The 18,869-nt window shown below is 51.2% G+C and overlaps 1 protein-coding gene across 1 annotated transcript; it reads right to left on the reverse strand.

Annotated features, from left to right (window-relative positions):
* Positions 1-668: 668 nt before the first annotated feature.
* Positions 669-13,371, reverse strand: Krt82 (keratin 82). The gene is made up of 9 exons (XM_004649856.2): positions 12,967-13,371; positions 10,487-10,695; positions 7,374-7,434; positions 6,677-6,772; positions 6,233-6,397; positions 2,711-2,836; positions 1,497-1,717; positions 1,297-1,328; positions 669-904 (listed from the first exon to the last, which is right to left on the reverse strand). The coding sequence occupies exons 1-9, from the start codon at positions 13,369-13,371 to the stop codon at positions 669-671; spliced, it is 1,551 nt and encodes a 516-aa protein (XP_004649913.1).
* Between the last annotated feature and the right edge of the window lie 5,498 nt (positions 13,372-18,869).

Raw genomic sequence — 18,869 nt, forward strand, 5'->3', positions numbered from 1 at the left:
TCCACCATCAGTGTGAACTCAGGAAACGTAGTTTGAGTCCAACACAGAAGAAGCAGGTAAATACTGCTGGTCAAAGATCAGCTCCCTAGCCTCTGCGCATAGAGGGTTCCAGCAATGAGCCAGTGACCCAGTATCCTCCTTGTGACGCTTGGCTTTGGAATTCAGAATGGCATTTACTGGTATCCCCTTTTATCGTTTGAGTGTTTCAGGTAGATGCTGTACGATACTGACTTTTCTTGGGTGCTTTAGAGCTGAGGTTAAGGGAGGTAAGAGAGGACTGGGCTGGCTCTGTGGAGAAACTGGCACAGAACCCTCCACAAAGCACAACTGTGTGGTGTCCACTTGTCCTTCTCACTCAGGTGGGAAGTGGTTGGGGCTCTCGCTATTGTCTTGGCCACACTAGGGCTGATTGTCACCAGCCCAGTGACAGGAGTAACGCAGCCTTTCTCTGTGTCCCACCCATCCCAGGACTTCCCCCAGCTACATGAAGGTCAGTTTTGAAGATTAGGATGGATTTGAGAGGCAAAATCAGCTATCAGGAGTATCCGAGAGCAATATGGAATCTCTGTGGGAAGGGAAGGTTTCGAAGTGTCCTGTCTTCATCCCTGTGGGGATGTGACACCCAGGGCCCTGTGCCCTGGTTCCCAGCCTCTGGAGCGGTGCCAACTCTAGTGGCTACAGGAGTTGCTCCCGGCCCCCAGCTTCATGCTGGCGCTTCGCCCACTGCCACAGGACAGGAGCCCCTGGGACTCACAGGGGACGTAGAGCTCGCCAGTGCCCACGACACTGCAGCCCCCGCTGCTTCTGAGGACGCCTGTGGCCGCTTGGCAGTACTCGCTCCTCAGCAGAGGTGTGCCCACCACACAGGGCTCGTACAGGACGGCGCCTTTGGAGCTGCTGACGGCTGTGGGAACAGGGAGGCACCCTCAGGACCCCACCCTGTGCGTCCGCTCCTGCGGCTCCCTGTCCAGCCACATCCCGGTGCTTAGAAGTTCGTGTTTTTCCGCTTTCCCTGAGCCTTGCCGAAGCTAGGCCTAATGCCTGCTTCTCTCCTCGGGCTCTCCTTGTCTCTTGGATTCTTCCTCCCCCCTCCAGAAAAGTAGCCTCTTGTCAGTGTGGTTCCTTGGGCCTCTGGGACATTCAAAGTGACATGCACAGCCCTGCCAGAGTGGCAGGCAGCCCCCTCCCATGCAGTGTGGGAGGCTCCAAAGGGCTGAATGGAAGAAGATGGACCTTCTATCTCGATTGATAAAATCCCAAGACTCAGAGCCTCGGGGGCAAGGCTTAGCTACTTACATATGTTCACAGGTCCGATGCCTTCACACAGCCTGGGGAGAGGAGGTAAAGAAATCAGGTAACTGCCTTAAATAGAAGCCCCTTACGCCTACCCTCACCAAGAATGTGGTCTGTATTCCGTTGTAGATTTTCCACAACTGTGAGATGGCAATAGCAGTGGGATAATGGACTCCCCTGTGCCCATCCTTGGCTCAGCTCACCTGTGCTCCTCGCCCTCCAGCAGGCGCCTGTAGGTGGCGATCTCGATGTCCAGGCCCAGCTTGGAGTTCATCACCTCCTGGTACTCCTTGAGCAGGCAGGCCATGTCCTGCTTGGCCTTCTGCAGGGCCTCCTCCAGCCCCGCCAGCTTGCACTTGGCATCAGCGATGGCCGCCTCGCCCTGCTGCTCTGCCTGGGTTATAGCCCCCTCCAGTTTGCAGCGCTGGAAGACGGTATAGAAAGGAATCACTAGACCTCTGGAGTCCTGAGCTGGACTGGCAGACCAACAGGGCACATATATGGTGGGGCCTTGCCGGGTTGGAATTTGCTGTGAGTCTCGCTCGAGGATCCTACACCTGGCTCGTCCTGGGAACAGGAAGCTCCTTCCAAGGGGAGCCAAGATTTCCTCTGAGATTTGCTCAGTAATGGGCAGTGGTGGTGGGGGTAGGGGTGGACGGAACCATAGATGTTAGTGCCTGGTTCATCTTCACTAGCTGAGTAGAATAGAGTGGGTCTGATTTTATGAACAACTCAAGCATCAACTTGAAGGTCAGAGTCCTGGGATTTAGTCAGGGTTTGAACTGTTGCGTCACAGAGAGCCCTTGTGTCTTTCTCCTTGCTACTTCCTCTCTGACAGCTGGTCACATGGCCTCGTGCTTTTCCTTTTTTAAAAAAATATATTTCTTAAACCGGGCGTGGTGGTACACGCCTTTAATCCCAGCACTCGGGAAGCAGAGGTAGGAGGATCACCGTGAGTTGGAGGCCACCCTGAGACTCCATAGTGAATTCCAGGTTAGCCTGGGCTAGAGTGAGACCCTACCTCGAAAAACCAAAAAAAAAAAAAAAAAAAAATAAATAAATATATATATCTTAATTTTTTATGGGAAAGAGAGAGAGAATGGGCACTCCAGGCTTTTCAGCCACTGCAAGAGGACTCCAGATGAATGTGTCACCTTGTGAATCTGGTTTACGTGGGCACTGGGGAATCGAACTGGTGTCCTTAGGCTTCACAGGCAATAGCTTAACCACTAAGCCATCTCTCCAGCACATAGCCTCATGCTCTTACATGGGCTTATTTCTTGTTCACGGAGGAGGCTCCGGCTCATTGCTCTTAAGCAGTGCTCACAGGGAGGGTTGGGCTCAGCGCCCCCTCCCCGCAGCCCAGCAGGAGAACACAGTTTGGCAGGGCTCTCCCAGCCCACCTTGGGATCCTCACCTGGCCTTTGACAGTCTCGATGTCTTGCTGCAGCCGCTGGATCAGCTTGTTCATTTCCAGGATCTCGTTCTTGCGATTGCGGAGGTTGTCACAGTGGCTCCCGGCTGTCAGCCTCAGCTCCTCATACTGTCACGACAGAGAGCTCAGAGCCCAGGCCCTTCCTCACTGTCCGCAGCCTCTTCTCCAGCTTCTACCTCGCTTGGGCGCCTTGCCCGCTTTCCAGTCATCAACTTGGGGTCGTGATGACAGACGTTTGGTATTGTTTACAGTCTTCTCTCTCCCGGCTTGTTAACATCTCCCCAAACCTCTGGTACCTTTTTCTTTGGAACTAGTCCCTTCCTCTGCCCTAGAGCCTGACCTCTCCAGAGGACTCTCTCCCTTTTCATATCCCTCTGGACCTTGGAAGGGTTCTGTGTTTGGCCCGGGGCTCAGCATAGTCCAAAACAAAATGTACTGTTATGGCTTCCTTTGGCTTAACAGTGTTTTGCTTTTACACCTTCTCAATTTGAATCCAATTTTTGAGGACTTTCTTTCTCTCCCTCCCTCCCTCCCTCCCTCCCTTCCTCCCTTCCTTCCTTCTTTCCTTTCAGAGAGAAAGAAAGAGAGAGAGAATTGTGAGCCAGAGCCTCTGTCACTACAATTGAATTGCACATGCTTGTGCCACCTAGTGGGCATGTGTAACCTTGCATTTGCCCTACCTTGGTGCGTCTGGCTTATGTGGGATCTGGAGAGTCAAACATGGGTCTTTAGGCTTCCCAGGCAAGCGCCTTAACTGCTAAGCCATTACTCCAGCCTGAGGAGTTTGTTTTTAATATTACATATTTTGAAGAGTATCTATCTATCATATATATGTATGTATACATATATATAGTACTTCTGGATTAAAAAAAATTAACTTTCAATTTTCTGATAGTGGCTGGGAAACATTACAAAACAGGGGGCTAGAGAGATGGTGCAGCAGTTAAAGATGCTTGCTTGCAAAGCCAGATGGACTAAGTTTGATTCCCCAGGATCCACATAAAGCCAGAGGCACAAAGTGACACATGTGTCTGGAAATCATTTATGGTGTCAAGAGGCCCTAGCGTGCCTATTCCCCGCCCCCTCTACTTGCAAATAAATAATAAAAATATTAAAAAATTAGGGAAAGAAAATGCAAAACAAAAAGTAAGCACAAACCACTTTGGTTCTTCTTTTAAAAATCTGGTTACTGTAGGAAAGCCTGTAGCATCTACTCTGCTCTCCTTAAGGCAGAGGCCTGTGAGCAAAGCAGGCTGATGATCAAGGAGTCCGTGGCCTCAGCTACTATAGTCAGTAGGTGTTCAGGGCTCTCTACATGCCCAGCTCAGTGCTGGAAGCTGCACAGCTGGCAGAGAGCAGACAGCCATGGCTTGGCACCAGTTTCCTTCTTAGAGACAAGATCAGGGGAATGCAGTAAAAAAATGACAAAGAAACACAGAGAGCATGTATTATGGAGTGATGTGGCTTCGGAGGAAGTAAGTTAGGGCGAAGGGCAGGGAAGTTGTGGAACATGGCTGTCAATAGGGTGGCTGGGGAAAAGGGTGTCACAGAGGATACCAACAATTAAACCATCCCTGTGCTGGATGAGAGACATAGACCTCGGGAGAGAAAAATAAACAAACGACAACAATGAAAATGTGTCCACCCTTACTAACTACATGGCAACATACTTCCAGGAAGCTCTTAAAGTGGGGTACAACTCAGGTGGCATGGTCTCCCCCTCTGTTCTCCTCCTGCCTAATATGAAGACGTGATGTTGGAGGCATTGCAGCTGTTTTGCAACATGAGGCAAAACATGGGTTTCAGACGGCAGAACAGAAAGCTGGAAAGATTTAGGGGCTCTGATGCTGTCATAGAAACCTGGTGTTATTCTGGGCAGTCTGCTTTTATACTTTGTTATCTGAGAAAAAGTAAAATTCAAATTTGAATCAACTTTTACTTTTTTTTTTAATTTTAGATTTTTGATCCTCATAGCTAAACACAATCCCTAATAAATGGAATTGTCTTTGTGGTTGTGACTTAGGAGGACGGGGCATGCGTTTGTGTTCCCTCAGTGCACTTGACGCAAGGCAGCCAGGTGAGGGGCAGCTGGGTGAGCTGGTCATGGATGGGGTCATGGTTGTGTCACTGGGGCTGGCTACAGGCCAGGGTTTGTTCCCTCTGTTCACTCAAGAGTCCTCAGACCCAGCGTCCAGCACAGCCCTGTGGAGGGGCCGGGCCCTCTGCCTGACCCTCCAGGGACCTGGCCTTCCTGCCTCTGTGTGCTGGCCCGCACACCCTTCCCCTGCTTTCTGATTATTGGTGCCTTATTTGTCTTTGGGAGTAGGAGGGGTGCCGGTGCCCTTGCCTTCCCAGACGTAGTTTGTGGCCTTTTCCATCCACCCCTTCACCCTGCTGCTCATCCTTCATGACTTCTGTGTGTTCCCATGTCATCTGTGTGGCTGGTCGCATGCATGTCTCCCGGTGGGAATACGGTCTCCTCTAGAGATATCCTGGTGTCACCCCCCTTCCTCAGCCACCCCACAGAGCCACTTCGTAGCATCCCTGCCCTTCAACTGGACTTAACCTCCTCCGTATCCACACCACTACCTAGCACGTCCCCTCTCCACTTTGTTGTCGTGTTGCCTGTCCCTGGCCCTGTGTCTAAGAAGAATAATGGCACCAAGGCAGGGCTGTCTGTCTGTCCATTCCCTTCCGGATCTACAGCTCCCAGCACCGTGCTCGGCACACGAGGGTCACTGGGCGGGTGACTGCATGCGCAGTGCCTGGCCCGGTCGGGGCAGCAATGACAGTATTTGTTCCATCGAGCTGCCTGAGGGCTCCTCCTGCCCTCCCAGCAAGCCCCTAATTACTGTGCCCCCCCCCCTTAATCACTGTTTCTGCTCTCCCATCAGTAAATAACACCCAAGCCAGCGGCCTCCTCCCACACCCCAAAGCTGCTTTGCCACCACTACCAATTAGACTGACTGCGCGCTGCTGCAGAGGGCCACTCCGGAGAGCCTGCAAACAAACAGAGCTGGGCACCAGCACCCTGGTGACAGGCCTGGCCTTTCTGTGGGGTCCCTCTCCACGCTCTGCACAGACCTGGCCTGGCACAAATAACAGGGCTGGGTTTATGTATGGTTCTCTGCCACCGTGGTATGGCCCGGCCTCATTAGGTGCTTTGCTTCTGGGGACAAAGAGCATATGGGCCCTCTCTCTTTCCCCCGTACCTTCCTCCTTTCCCATCTCCTCTCTCTCCCTGCCCTCCTGTCTTTTTTTTCAAGGTAGGGTCTCACTCTAGCTCAGGCTGACCTGGAATTCCCTATGGAGTCTCAGGGTGGTCTCGAACTCATGGCGATCCTCCTTCCTCTGCCTCCCGAGTGCTGGGATTAAAGGCGTGCGCCACCACGCCCGGCTTCCTGTCTTTTGTTTCTGTCCCCTTTTCTTCTCTTTTCTCCCTCAACTGCTCTCCCCGTCCCCTGGTCGTGTGCCTCTGCCACCAAACGTCCCAACCCTCCTCACCCGGCACTGGTACCAGGCCTCCGCCTCCGCTTTGCTGCGGCTCGCGATGTCATCATACTGAGCCTTGATCTCAGCCACGATGCCGTCCACGTCCAGGTCCCGGCTGTTGTCCATCTTCACGATGACGGAGGTCTCGGAGATCTGAGACTGCAGCAGGGTGATCTCCTGGGGAGGCCGGGGCAGGGGCGTGAGCGCTGGGGGCACAGGAGCGAGGGAAGCCTGCTCTGAGCTCTCTCAGGACTCTGCTTCCTGTGCCCTGCTCCTGTTCTTTGCCCCTGACCTCTAGTGATCCAGAACTTTCCGACAGGACCCTGAGCACCCCGGATCTGGACGCTGGGCTCTTAGGGTGTCTTGTTCCCTGAGTTTGCATGGGGCTCTCTCCTTGCGCTGCCCTAGGCGTGTTTTAGCCCCTCGCTGACCCGCCATGTGGACGGCAGCAGGTACCTCCTCAAACAGGGCTTTCAGGAACTCAATCTCATGTTCTAGAGCCTCCACGTTGGTTTCCAGGTCGGCTTTCACCAGGAAGGCTGTGTCCACATCCTGCACAACAACACAGGGACACAACTGTGACAGAGGAAGCCGCACCTTCCACCAGCCAGACACCTTCAGGGCGAGCTGCTGGTGGGTGGGTGGGGGGCAGGTATGCAGCCAGATCTCATTGAGCCCAGGACAAAGTAAAGGGGGATGGGGTCAAAGTGGGAGGGAGGGTCCCAGTCTTGGAACCCCTGCTTGGGCCTGACACCTGTAGCAAGGGTGTGAAGGGAGTGCCTGGACCTTCCCAGAGCTCTTCGGCAGAGGGGCCTAGGTCCAGCCGGGTCTGAGGAATGGCGGTGTTGCTTCGCGCTTGGGGGCTTGAGTCAGTGTTTGTTTTGTTTCTGACCTGGCACCAGCCGCGTCTGCAGTTGCTCGGGCAGGTGGAGACATGACCCTTCCCCAACACTGGCCCATGTGCGTTGGAGGGTGGAAGCCAGACCTTGCTTCATTGCAAGGAAGACTGTAGGTAGTATCTGGCCTTCCTCTTTCCCAAGGTCAATGGGGCCAGCGCATGAGATCCAGGGAAAGGGGTGCATTAGGGGATGGGCCGGGGCCATATCCATGTACACAAATCCAGGCGCCTTGTCCTCTGTGCAAACTCTCTCACCTTTTTCAAGGTGACAAATTCATTCTCAGCGCAGGGGCGCAGGGCAAGCTCCTCTTCATACCTATGGGAAGGAGGGAGGTAGACTAATCATGCCTCAGGTCTCTGGGAGCACACTGTCTCTGTTGGCCTAAGCTCCAGCCTTCTCTCTGAACCCCTCTTGCTCCCCCTGTCTCGAGATAGACACTTGTCACCAGAGCTTCTCATAGCTACCTTTCTTTTTTTGGGAGAGGGGCTTTCGAGGTAGGGTCTCGCTGTACTCCAGGCTGACCTGGATCTCATTCTGTAGCCCCAGGCTGGCCTTGAACTCATGACAATCCTCCTACCTCTTCCTCCCAAGTGCTGGGATTAAAGGCATGCACCACCAAGCCCGGCTTCAAAGCCACCTTTCAAGCCATCCCTTCTCACTCTCCTACAGCCTGCTCTGTGGTGAGTCATCCTTTTGCAAGTCCTTCTCAAGGCCATCTTCATTGCTACTGTGGAGGAAAGGCTATCGCCTAGCCATTTCCTCCAGGAATTGGAAAAAGGCCATGCTTGCTGCATGCCATCTTTCCTGAGCTGCTCTGAGCTGGCTACAGCTCTGGAGTCCCCCCAACCCCTGCTGACCACCTGCTTCTTCCTTGATGGGGGCAAGAGGGATAGGTCAGGCCCCTACCAGTAAGTAGCCTAGTGGTAGAGGTAGCAATTACCTACTTATCAGACCACAGAGGCAGCCTGGCTACTTCCTCCTACCTCCCCAAGGGCTCCTCAGCCCACACAGTGCTCCCCAGGGGAAAGGGAATCAGAGTTGGGGTTCACCCAGCCTAGAGTGACTCAGCCTGATGAATAGCACCAATCAATTAAAAGCGTCCCTCTGCCTCCCTATGCCTGTCTTTTGTTGGACCAGCAGAGCTCTGCCCAGCCCTGGCATGGGACTCTGAAACCCACCACCCAGGTTCAAATCCCAGCTCTGCCATACACTAGTCCTGGCCAGGCTGAGGCCTCACCACCCCCAGCAGCAGTTCCTGTAGAGTGAGATTAGCCAGGGTCCTGCTTTCATGGTCTCTTGTGAGTTAGCTGAGGTCAGTAATACGACAATTCTGGCCCTGGGCAAGTGTTCAACAAACATTTGCCACCACAGTTGGCACACCAGCAGAAGCTCATTCTTCAATCAATTAGCCCAGTTTTCAACCCAGTGAGCTCATCTTGAGTTACAAACTGGTGTTCTTCTTCTTCTTTTTTTTTTTTTTAGTTTTTTGAGGAAGGATTTCACTCTGACCCAGGCTGACCTGAAATTCACTATGTAGTTTCAGGATGGCCTCGAACACCACGCCTGGCATAAACTGCTCTCTTAATCTTACTGTGCCGCGTACCATTCAAGAAAGGCGTTGCTTCTGCAGACGGTCTGGCCTCTGCCTTTCTTTCTTTCTTTTTTTTTTTTTTAAATATTTTATTTATTTATTTGAGAGCGACAGAGACAGAGAGAAAGCTAGATAGAGGGAGAGAGAGAGAGAATGGGCGCGCCAGGGCTTCCAGCCTCTACAAACGAACTCCAGACGCGTGCGCCCCCTTGTGCATCTGGCTAATGTGGGACCTGGGGAACCGCGCCTCGAACCGGGGTCCTTAGGCTTCACAGGTGAGCGCTTAACCGCTAAGCCATCTCTCCAGCCCTGGCCTCTGCCTTTCTTACAGCCTGCCACAATCACCGATTCCTGTTCCTCGTTTCCAAGGTCTACTCTGGACTTTCATTGAATCAGTAATTCATTAAAAATTGTTTCTGAGATAGCACCTGGCTATGTGGTCCTAGCTGGCTTCGAACTACTATTGTAGCTCAGGCCGGCCTAGAACTCAACTCCTCCTTCTTAAGCCTCTCAAAAGATGGCAGGTGCCACTATGCCTCGTGAATTACAGGCATGTACCATTACGCTTGGCTTTGGGTTCTCCTTTTCAAAGAAGCCATCCATCTGAAGAGACATTATCCTTCCAAGTCACAAGCAGATGGCACCTCCTCTGGGAAGCCTTCCTATACTCTTGCCCCCTCCTTCCTCTTCCCAGCACTGGGAAGGGTTCCTCTCCCCTTCTGTTGCTCCATGTAGTAACTGCTCACATATAAATGTAGGGGGTCTGGATTCACTGCATGGAGCATTCTGAGGCACCAGGACACGTTTTTCCTCTCTAGAGCACCCACACTTCCCAGCATAGTGTTGGCCACTGAGAAGGCCCATGGATGACACATAGTAATATGTCCCCAGTATGGCTCTAATTCATTGTCCCACATCTTCTGACAACTGCTGCTTTAAGTCTGTCTGCACTGATTCTCCTCAGCAGACAAATGCCCCTACCACTCTTCCTCCACATACATTCCCAGGGGTCCCTGTGCCCAGGGCAGACCCACCTAGGACTCACTAGCAGACAACTTCTGTGGGCCTCGGCCTCCTGTAAGTACAAGAGTTTCTTGCCTGCCTGTAGCTCACTGGCACATTCACCAGCCTCCTGCTCCGCTCTGGAAAGCAGAGCTAGAGGCTGCCTTGAGGGAGGGTGGGTGAGGGCAGGATCTTAGCAGCACCCATGGCACCGGGGGTCCACACCGAGGGGGCTAGAGTTCTTGACAGTGGAGGTGGTGATGGTGAAAAGTGACGGCGGGGCTGCAGAAACCAGAAGTCAAGAGAAGGAACACTTGGCTTGGAGGGGTGCAGGATACACTGAGAGGGACTCATGAAGTAAAGGGAAGAGAAGCTGCAAACCCTCAAAGGGAAGAGTCCCAGGGTGCACTAGGGGCCATGGAGGCAGCTCCTAGTCTGCCGAGGGACTGGGGGAAGAAGATGAGAATGAACTTGGAGCAGACCTGGGGCTTTGGAAGTGGCAGGTGAGAGGGCGTGTTTAGAGCAGAGGTGGAAAGCATCTCGTTCTGGCACGGCGCTGGGAAGGGGGAGGGAAAGAAAGGACAATTCTGGGCTTCCACGTGTACCAAGCAGGTGATTACACGGGATGCTCTGTCGACGTCACCACATCGAATTCTGCCACTGACTGAACCAAGTTCTCAGGTCTCTGCTTCTGGAGATGGGGGAGTTGGAGCTGGGAGGATTTCTACAGCTCACCCTGGTTCCCCCAGTGGGGTGAAGGTAGAGCCCACTCACTTTTTCTTGTAGCCATCCAGTGCCTCCTGGAGGCTGCAGAGCTCCGCCTCCAACTTCCCGTGTTCCCCAGACACGCAGTCCAGCTGCCTTCGCAGGGCACAGATGTAGCCCTCAAAGAGCGGCTCCATGGTGCTCTGGCAACCCCGCTGCTGCTGCATGAAGTTCCACTTGGTCTCCAGCAGCTTGTTCTTCTGCTCCAGGAAGCGCACCTGCGGCCAAGAGCAAGTGTCACCAGGCAGGAGGCACAGGACTGTGCTTTGGAACACACCAGAATTTTCTTTCTTTTTAAGTATTTTTAAAAAATTTTATTTATTTATTTGCAAGCAGAGAAAGTCAGAGACAGACACAGAGAGACAATGGGCATGCCAGGGCCTCCAGCCACTGCATATCAGCTCCAGATGCATGCACCCCCTTGTGTAGCTGGCTTATGTGGGCCCTGGGGAATTGAACCTAGGTCCTTTGGCTCTGCAGGCAAACACCTTAACTGCTAAGCCATCTCTCCAGCCCACACACCATAATTTTCTAAGGCCAACGTCTCTGCAGAGACTGGCACCCAAGTATAGGAGTCTTTATGTCTTTTATACCTTGAAGAACTTAGGGGACTGACACCTTCCACTTGGGGATACATGGTTAGATGGAAAGACTATTGTCCCAAGAGGCCTGGGTCAGGCCCACATGCCAGCTCTGCCAGTTTGCCACTTGCTGGCTATGTGAGCTGGACCATGCCTCTCCTTGCAAGTCTTTCATTGCAGGGGCTGTGGACAGACAAAGCTCTGCACACCTGCATGCCGATATGAGACTGATGCTCTAGTCCAGGGCGCTGAGGGTGAAAGATCAGATTGAGGGTTGCACCCTAGCACTGTATGCCCTTTCCCTTGTGACTGCCTTGGCAAGAAGCCCAGGTTCCAGCTGTGGGCAGCTGTGGCACACTTCTCCCATTTCTGTGAGCTGAAACTGAGATTGGAAACAGCTGAGCAAGCTGATCCTGTCCTGGCCAGTCATGGACACAAAGATCTTAGGCTCCAGCGCTCACTTGGGAGGTCCTGTACCAGACCTTGCCTTAAGATAGCTACAGAAGAAATGTTGCCCTGTTTCAATGGCCACACCAATAGGAGGTGGCCAGTCATATGGAGTTTGATGGCCAGGGCTCCCCTTGTTGGAATGTTCATAACCACAACTGCTTTTGGAGACAAGGTCTTCATGTAGCCCAGACTGACCTGAATCTCACTATGCGGCTGAAGCTGACCTTGATCTCTTGATGCTCCTGAGTGCTGGGATTATAGGGTGCACCACCACGCCCAGCATCCAAAATACCTTTGTGTAAGTCAGCCGAATCTGTGAGGCCAGGCTGTGAGTGGCTTGCACAGGTATTCAAGGTAACAGGGGTAGACCCAGGACTCCTGATTTCTGACCTAGAAATGGTGGCCTTAATTGTTTGGGTCCCCAAAACACCAGCCTAGCCCTTGGTATGGATTTTGACTCAAGAGCTTCCCTGGGCTGTGGGGACAAATTCAGGGGCAGCTGAAGGGGTGACAGTCTAGCTCAGCGCTTCTTAAAGGCAGCATGCCACCCTTCCCTGTAGCTTCAAAGCTCTTGCTGATAGATTCAAGACTTCAGTGACAGCCACCTCATGCCCTGGGGTTTGATTAACTTTTGCTTCATCCTAGGCCTAAGCTGATGGAAAATTTTGGGTCATGGTGCCCACCTCTGCCTTCAGGTCCAAGCATCTCTCTCCACTTAGGCACACAGAAAATGGTTCTATTGTTCAGTCTCCATGAGGAAGAACACTCACTACTGGTCTTTTTGGCTATCTCTTCTAGTATTACTTTGGACGTACCTCTGACAGTTTGCCCAGAGACAACTGGCAATTTAGCCAGAGAAAGATCAGAAGAGATGGGTGTGGTGGTGTGCATTGCTAATCCCAGCACTCAATAGGCAAAGGCATGAAAATGGCTGCAAGATCAAGGCCAGCCAGGGTTACATAGAAGATATTGTAATATATATTCATATATATGCACGCACATATATGCATATATGCATACATATATTAGTATATTAGTATTATGTGCACACATACATGTATGTATTCTATATGCTTACATATATATGTATATACATATGTATATATTCATATATATACATACATACATACATATATCTTCATATATATCCACACATGTATGTATATGTTCACACATATGATGTATACATCGTATATGTTCACACATACGATGTATACATCACATATGCACACACGTATGCATATATATGCACACACATGTATGTATATATTAATATATATGCATATATATATATATGGCAGAAACTTTCAATGTCGAGTGGTAATGGAATGCTCGATGGACAAATGGCAGCTTGTCTGTGGACAGCCTCATCCTTATCCATCAATCCCAACAGATTCAGATCCAGGAGGTTCTCTGCAGTGGATCCCACCCTGCCTGGCCCCCAGGCCGCCCTCTCACCTTGTTGATGAAGGATGCAAAGCGGTTATTGAGGCATTTGATCTGTTCCTTCTCATCCCTCTTCACCCTCTGCACTGTTGGGTCGATCTCCAGGTCCAGGGGGACCAGCAGGCTCTCATTGATGGTGACAGGGGTGATGCAGGCCGGTGGTCCACTGGTGGCCCCTGCTCGGTACCCAAAGCCAGGCAGGCCACATCTGGAGGCAACCCGTGGCCTCCCAAAGCCTACATTGCACAGGCTTCTAGAGCCAAGGCAGCCCAGGGCTCGGAGGGCCCCGCCGCCCCCAGTTCGGCATGGCCCTTTGCTCACTTCATAGTGAGTGACCATCCGGGGCATGACAGCCGAGCACGAGCTGAAACTCCGACTGCCACACCTGGAGCCCACCTGGAAGGAACGGCACGACATGGTGGGAGAATGGAGGACAGGACTGACCCAACCATGGCTTAGCATCCCCACTTTTATCTGGTTGGGTTGGAGGGCTTGGCTGAGCCAAACCCCTAATCACCACTAAATCAGGTTTATGAGCTTGGGGTACTGGCAGCTACTGGGGTGCATAATTAGAGCAGCAAAAGCAAAGAGGAGCCAATGGTCCATGCTGTCAGGATCCTATAAAATTCCCATTTGCCCTCCTTCCTTGTTTATGGGAGCCATGAAAGGGTCTAACCAGGTGCAAGTGTGTGGTTCCAAGTAGTTCAGCGTCCAGCAAAAGGGAGAGTGGGAATTTGGGTTATTTCTTAGGTGGGGATTTCCCTGGGGAGGAGGGCAGGTTGGGCATGTTGAAGATGCTCTGTTTGCCCAAGGCTGTTTCTGTGTCTTTTCTGGTCTCCCAGGTGACCCCAGACACCCCCAAGGAGGAAGGAGCCTCCCTGGAGCAGTTTGGACCTTGGCCCTGCTCAGGACATGGGGTGGTTCTGGCTCTGGTGCAGTTGCCTCAAAGGGATATTCCAGGGCCTGTTCATCCACCAAGGCTGTAGGGGGACAGGAGGAGAGACTTGCGTTTGGGAACAGGAGAGGAAGGGATATTCTCCAGAATATTTTGTGTTCTCCATCTCCAATCATAGTGGTCTGGGGTCTGCATTGCCAATGGCAATATCCCATCTCAGGGTATAACCAATCTGGCAGGAGGACATTTCTGGGGACAATTCTATCTTTGGGAATACTCCAGATGGATGTGAGAGTTAAGCTTTCTTTCCAATGCTCAGCCCCCCTCCCCAGCCTCTCTCCTCCTCTTTCCCTGCATCCCTGTAGTATAGCTTATTCTGGGCAGACTGGCCTTGCTCTTCATCCCTGAGACTGCTATCTAGGTCAAGAGCCTCTAATGATAGGATGGTTAATCTTGTTCAACTTGATGGGGTTTAGAATCACAGTGGAACCAAACTTCTGAGCTTGTCTGTGAAGAAGTTTTCTAGATTAGGTTAGTTGAGGTAGAATGACTCATCCTAACTATGGGTGGCAATATTCCATAATAGGAGGTCTTTGACTGTATAAAAAGAAGGAAGTTGGGCTGGAGAGATGGCTTAGCGGTTAAGGCGCTTGCTGGCAAAGTCAAAGGACCCAGTTTCAATTCCCCAGTACCCATGTAGAGCCAGATGCACAAGTTGGCACATGCATCTGGAGCTTGTCTGTAGTGGCTGGAGGTCCTGGCATCATGCCCATTTTCTCTCTCTCCCGTGCCTCTTTCTCATAAATAAATAAATAAATAAATGTCAGCTGAGCACCAGTATTCATCCTCTCTGCTTCCCGACTGTGGATACGAAGTGACCACATTGTTGTCCACATGGTACTGTTTTTAAAGAAATAAAAATGCTAGGTTGAGAGGGTCACAGAGTCATGCGCCACAGTTCCAGAGAGCCAATGACGTCAGGCAATGTTCAGCGGGATTGGAGTTCTACAAGAATGTCCACAGATGTCACCACACGAAGCTATAAACGTGAAGCCCCATGCAGGGGAGACCCCAAGATGCTAGAGATGTCAGAGCCGTGGAATGTCTGCTGATGACAGCTATAGACAGAGTGGAGCTGGTCCAAAATAGAGGCTACAGGTGCTGCGGGCAACAGAGCTGGAGGGGCAGGGCTTCTCAAGATAGAGCCCAGATGATTCCACCACAGGCTCCGGAGGCTGGACATGGAGCTACAGGGTTTACCCTGCTGGGTTTCACTTGTGCTTTGGTTCAGTGTTTACTTGCTGTGCCCCCCCCCCATTCCTCCCTTTTGGAAGATGCTAATGCTTGTACTCTGTGTCCGTGTATGTTGGGAGCATGTAACTTGTCTTCCAATCTGAGAGGTAACACATTGTCCAAGTCTCAGAAGAGACTCTGCTCTTCCATTTTTGAACAGTGTTGCTGCTATTAAAGACTAGGGGGATTCTTCAAGTTGGATTGAACGCATCTTGCATGGCCGGAAGCTCATGGGGACAAGAGGTGGAAGGTTATGGCTTAAAATGGGTGTATTTGAATCAAATTGACAAGGAGTAACGTTTTGTCAACATGATGGGATTTCAAGTCACAGTGGAAGCAAACCTCTGGGCTTGTCTTTGAGGGAGTTTCTAGATTAGGTTGATTAAGGTGGAAGGCCCCAACCTAACCACGGTATCATTCCACGGGGCTGGAGGTTCTGAACTACATATAAAGGAAGAAGCCAGCCAAAACCCAAGAGCCATTGCTTCCTCTCTGCTTCCTGACAACAGATGCAGTGTGGCCAGTGGCTTCATACTCCTGCCTTCCCCATCATGATGGTCTTTAACTTCAGACTGTGAACCAAAATAAACCCTTTCTTATTCTTATCCTTTTTTTCTTTTTTTTGGTGTTTCAAGGTAGCCTGGCACCCTGTCTTCTTTACAATGCCTTTGTCAGGTGTTTTGTCACAGCAACGAGCAAAATGACAAATACAAACAGTAACACTGATTAGGGTTTACTGTCAAGACCTTGGCTTCTGACATCCATGTTCTCATGTAATTCTGAGGCTGCCGTGACAGGGAAGGTGGGAATCAGAGTGTGGTGAAGAGCTTGTCTGGGACACATCTGGGATTGGAACCTGTTCCTTTTGGTCTCATACAATCAGAAGCCTGGCTTAGAAAATCCACCACCAACATGCTTTGTCTTGCTACCAACAGGTCAGTAAGGCACTCAAAAGTTTCTTGTGCCTTGGAAATTCTTGTCTTGTTGTATCATTTTACACTGTTTTCCTTGGTCATCATGACTCTGGTCCTACGGCGAGGGGTGTAATGAGAGCTTGGAGGAGGGTGGGTGGACTGGGGTGTCCTTACACAGTCAGGAAGAGCATTCTGCTAAGGGGGTTGGTGTCGTAGCAGTTACCTTGGCTGCTGGGAAGAAACAGCTGGCCAGAAGCAGCTTTATATAAGGGTTGATTTCAGCCTACATGTGGTTGTGTGTGTTTCCAATTCTTCTTATTTTAATCATTGGATAGCTGATTTGGATTGTAAATTATGGATGTCTGTTTTTTTTCTTTTATTAAGTAGAATCTTGGTATGGACACATCATGTGTTGGTACCATCGTTTCCCTCCTCCCTGCCCCATTCCACTGAGGGCCCTCCTCAGTGGGGTTGCCAGTATTCACCATGGGCTGTGGGTTATGAGTTGTGAGAGCAGCCGTCAGTCATTGTGGGTTTGGGCAATACCTCTGCATATTCCCTTCCCCCTTACCTCTTACTGTCTTTCTGCCCCCTCTTCTGAAAAATTCCCTGAGCCATGGTGGGTGTGCCTTAAGTCAGCAGCTTCTGTATCTCTGCTTTGGTACATTCTGAGTGTCCTCAGTGTCTGTCTCCATCTCCCTCGTGCTGTTTGTCAGGCTCATCATGGAAACCTACCCCCCCTTTTTTTTTTTTTTTAAAAGAAAAGGCTTTTTTCTTTTTATTTATTTAATTGAGAGAGAAGGGGGGGGGAGAGAATGGGCACACCAGGGTCTCCAGCTACTTCAAACAAACTCCAGACATATGTGCCACCTTGTGCATCTGGCTTACATGGGTCCTGGGGAGTAGGACTGGGGTCCTTAGGCTTTGCAGGCAAACACCTTAACTGCTAAGCCATTTCTCCAGCATCAGCTTACATTTTAAAAAAATTTATTTCTTTGCACGTAGAGACAGAAGACAAAGAGAGAATGGGTAGGCCAGGACCTCCAGCCACTGCAAATGAAGTCCATATACTTGTGTCTAGCTTTATGTGGGTACTAGGGAGTAGAATCCAAGTTGTTAGGCTTTGCAGGCAAGTGCCTTTACCACTGAGCCATCCCTCCAGCTCCTTCAGCTCACAGTTTTGAGAGGAAGTTTCATCATGGTGGGGAAAGCATGACACATGCCTGAGCAGGAAGCCTGCATCACACCTCTGCACCAGCAGGAGGAAGCAGCCTGGGAACATCCAGTGGGCTAGACTAATAAACCTCAAGTTCCATCTTCAATGACACACTTCTCCAGCAAGGGTTCACCTCCCAAAGATTCCACAACTCTCCTAAATCACCACCAGCTGGGGACCAGATATACAAAACACATGAGCCTATGGGGGGACATTGCATTCAAACCACCATAGGTGTTTATGGTAATGCTGAGCAGCCCCACCAGAGAGCAAACTCTGCTATGGAGATGAGAGTGAGTGGTGAGCAAAGCCATGAGGACAGGGCACCCTAGAGCTGTGGACGCACCGTGCTCCCTCCCCCCCCCCCCACTATTTCCAAGCCCTAGGACAGTCTCAGAGCCCCGGAGACCCAGGAACAGAGGTAGGTTGGTTCACTGGGCTTGTGTTGTGCAGAAAGCACGTGTTCTTAGAGCCCACCAGTTCTGAGGCTGCTTGGTAGGCATGAGATAAGACACAGTCAAAACCTAGATGCTCAGTGACTTTTATTAAAGCGGTTCCAGGAAACAGGCTGCCACGAGAGGAGAGGGCAGTTGGGAAGGCTGGCTTGTACCCTGAAGCGGTTAACCCGTTGACATGCAGCAGAACAGCGACTATCTACTTGCCTTTGGGATGTGCATTTTGGTCTTTAACTCACAGTGGGTGTTTGAAGGTTTCAACTCTTCAGACTAAACAGGGAAACTATCGTGAAGGCCAGATTCCAGCCAAACCTCAGTGCAGGCCCTTTCCTGTTCTCTCACACTACTCTCTGCTGCCTTGGGGCGGAGAAGAGGCAAAGCCAAGGACTGCCTCTCTCCTCCAGGCCCGCTGTTTCGGGTCCCGCCCTGTGGGCTTCCGGAGCTTCGTTCTAGCTCATTCACGCAGCGCCCAGACACCTCTGAGGCTGAACAGCAGGGGAAAGCAGGGGGTGAGTTCTCACAGGGAAAGGATGGGAGCCACAGGAAAGGAAGAGCAATGAGGGAGAGGAAGGTGGCCCGAGACACCAGAGGCACATAGGTGGTGGAGGATGAGTAGAGAAAGGAGTGAGCGTGAGCGACAGGTAGAAAGGGCAAGGTAAGCAGGAAAGAACTTTCCAGAAGGGAGGTGGGGCTGGGACAAGGGAAAGAGAAAAAGGTTTGAGCCTGGGCATTATTTTGAGGAAGGTTCAAACAGAGTGACTCTTCAAACAGACTGACTGGACTCTCTCTTCTGGGGTGACTTCTGTAGGGATTTGGGGGGTGAGCTGTCCCCTCATACCCACTTTTCACGGGGGCAATTCCTGTTTAGGGTATCATTTTTTTTTTTTAATGTCAGCTTAAAAGAAACTGGCTGGAAGAAATTTGACTAGAAACTATCCTTTAATGCTGCCAAAGGTGATGGAGGATTGTAGGGTTCTAGATGAAATTATTCCATTCCATTATGAATAATCAAGAGTTGATACTGGGTGTTTGGCATGCTCTCCTGTGGCTATTGTCCACCTTATGTTGGCCAGGGGTGATGTCCACCCTCTGCTCAAGCCATCATTTTCCCCTGCCATCGTGGAGCTTGCCCTCAAGTCTGT

The sequence above is a fragment of the Jaculus jaculus genome, chromosome 6 (assembly GCF_020740685.1).
Source record: "Jaculus jaculus isolate mJacJac1 chromosome 6, mJacJac1.mat.Y.cur, whole genome shotgun sequence".
NCBI lineage: Eukaryota > Metazoa > Chordata > Mammalia > Rodentia > Dipodidae > Jaculus > Jaculus jaculus.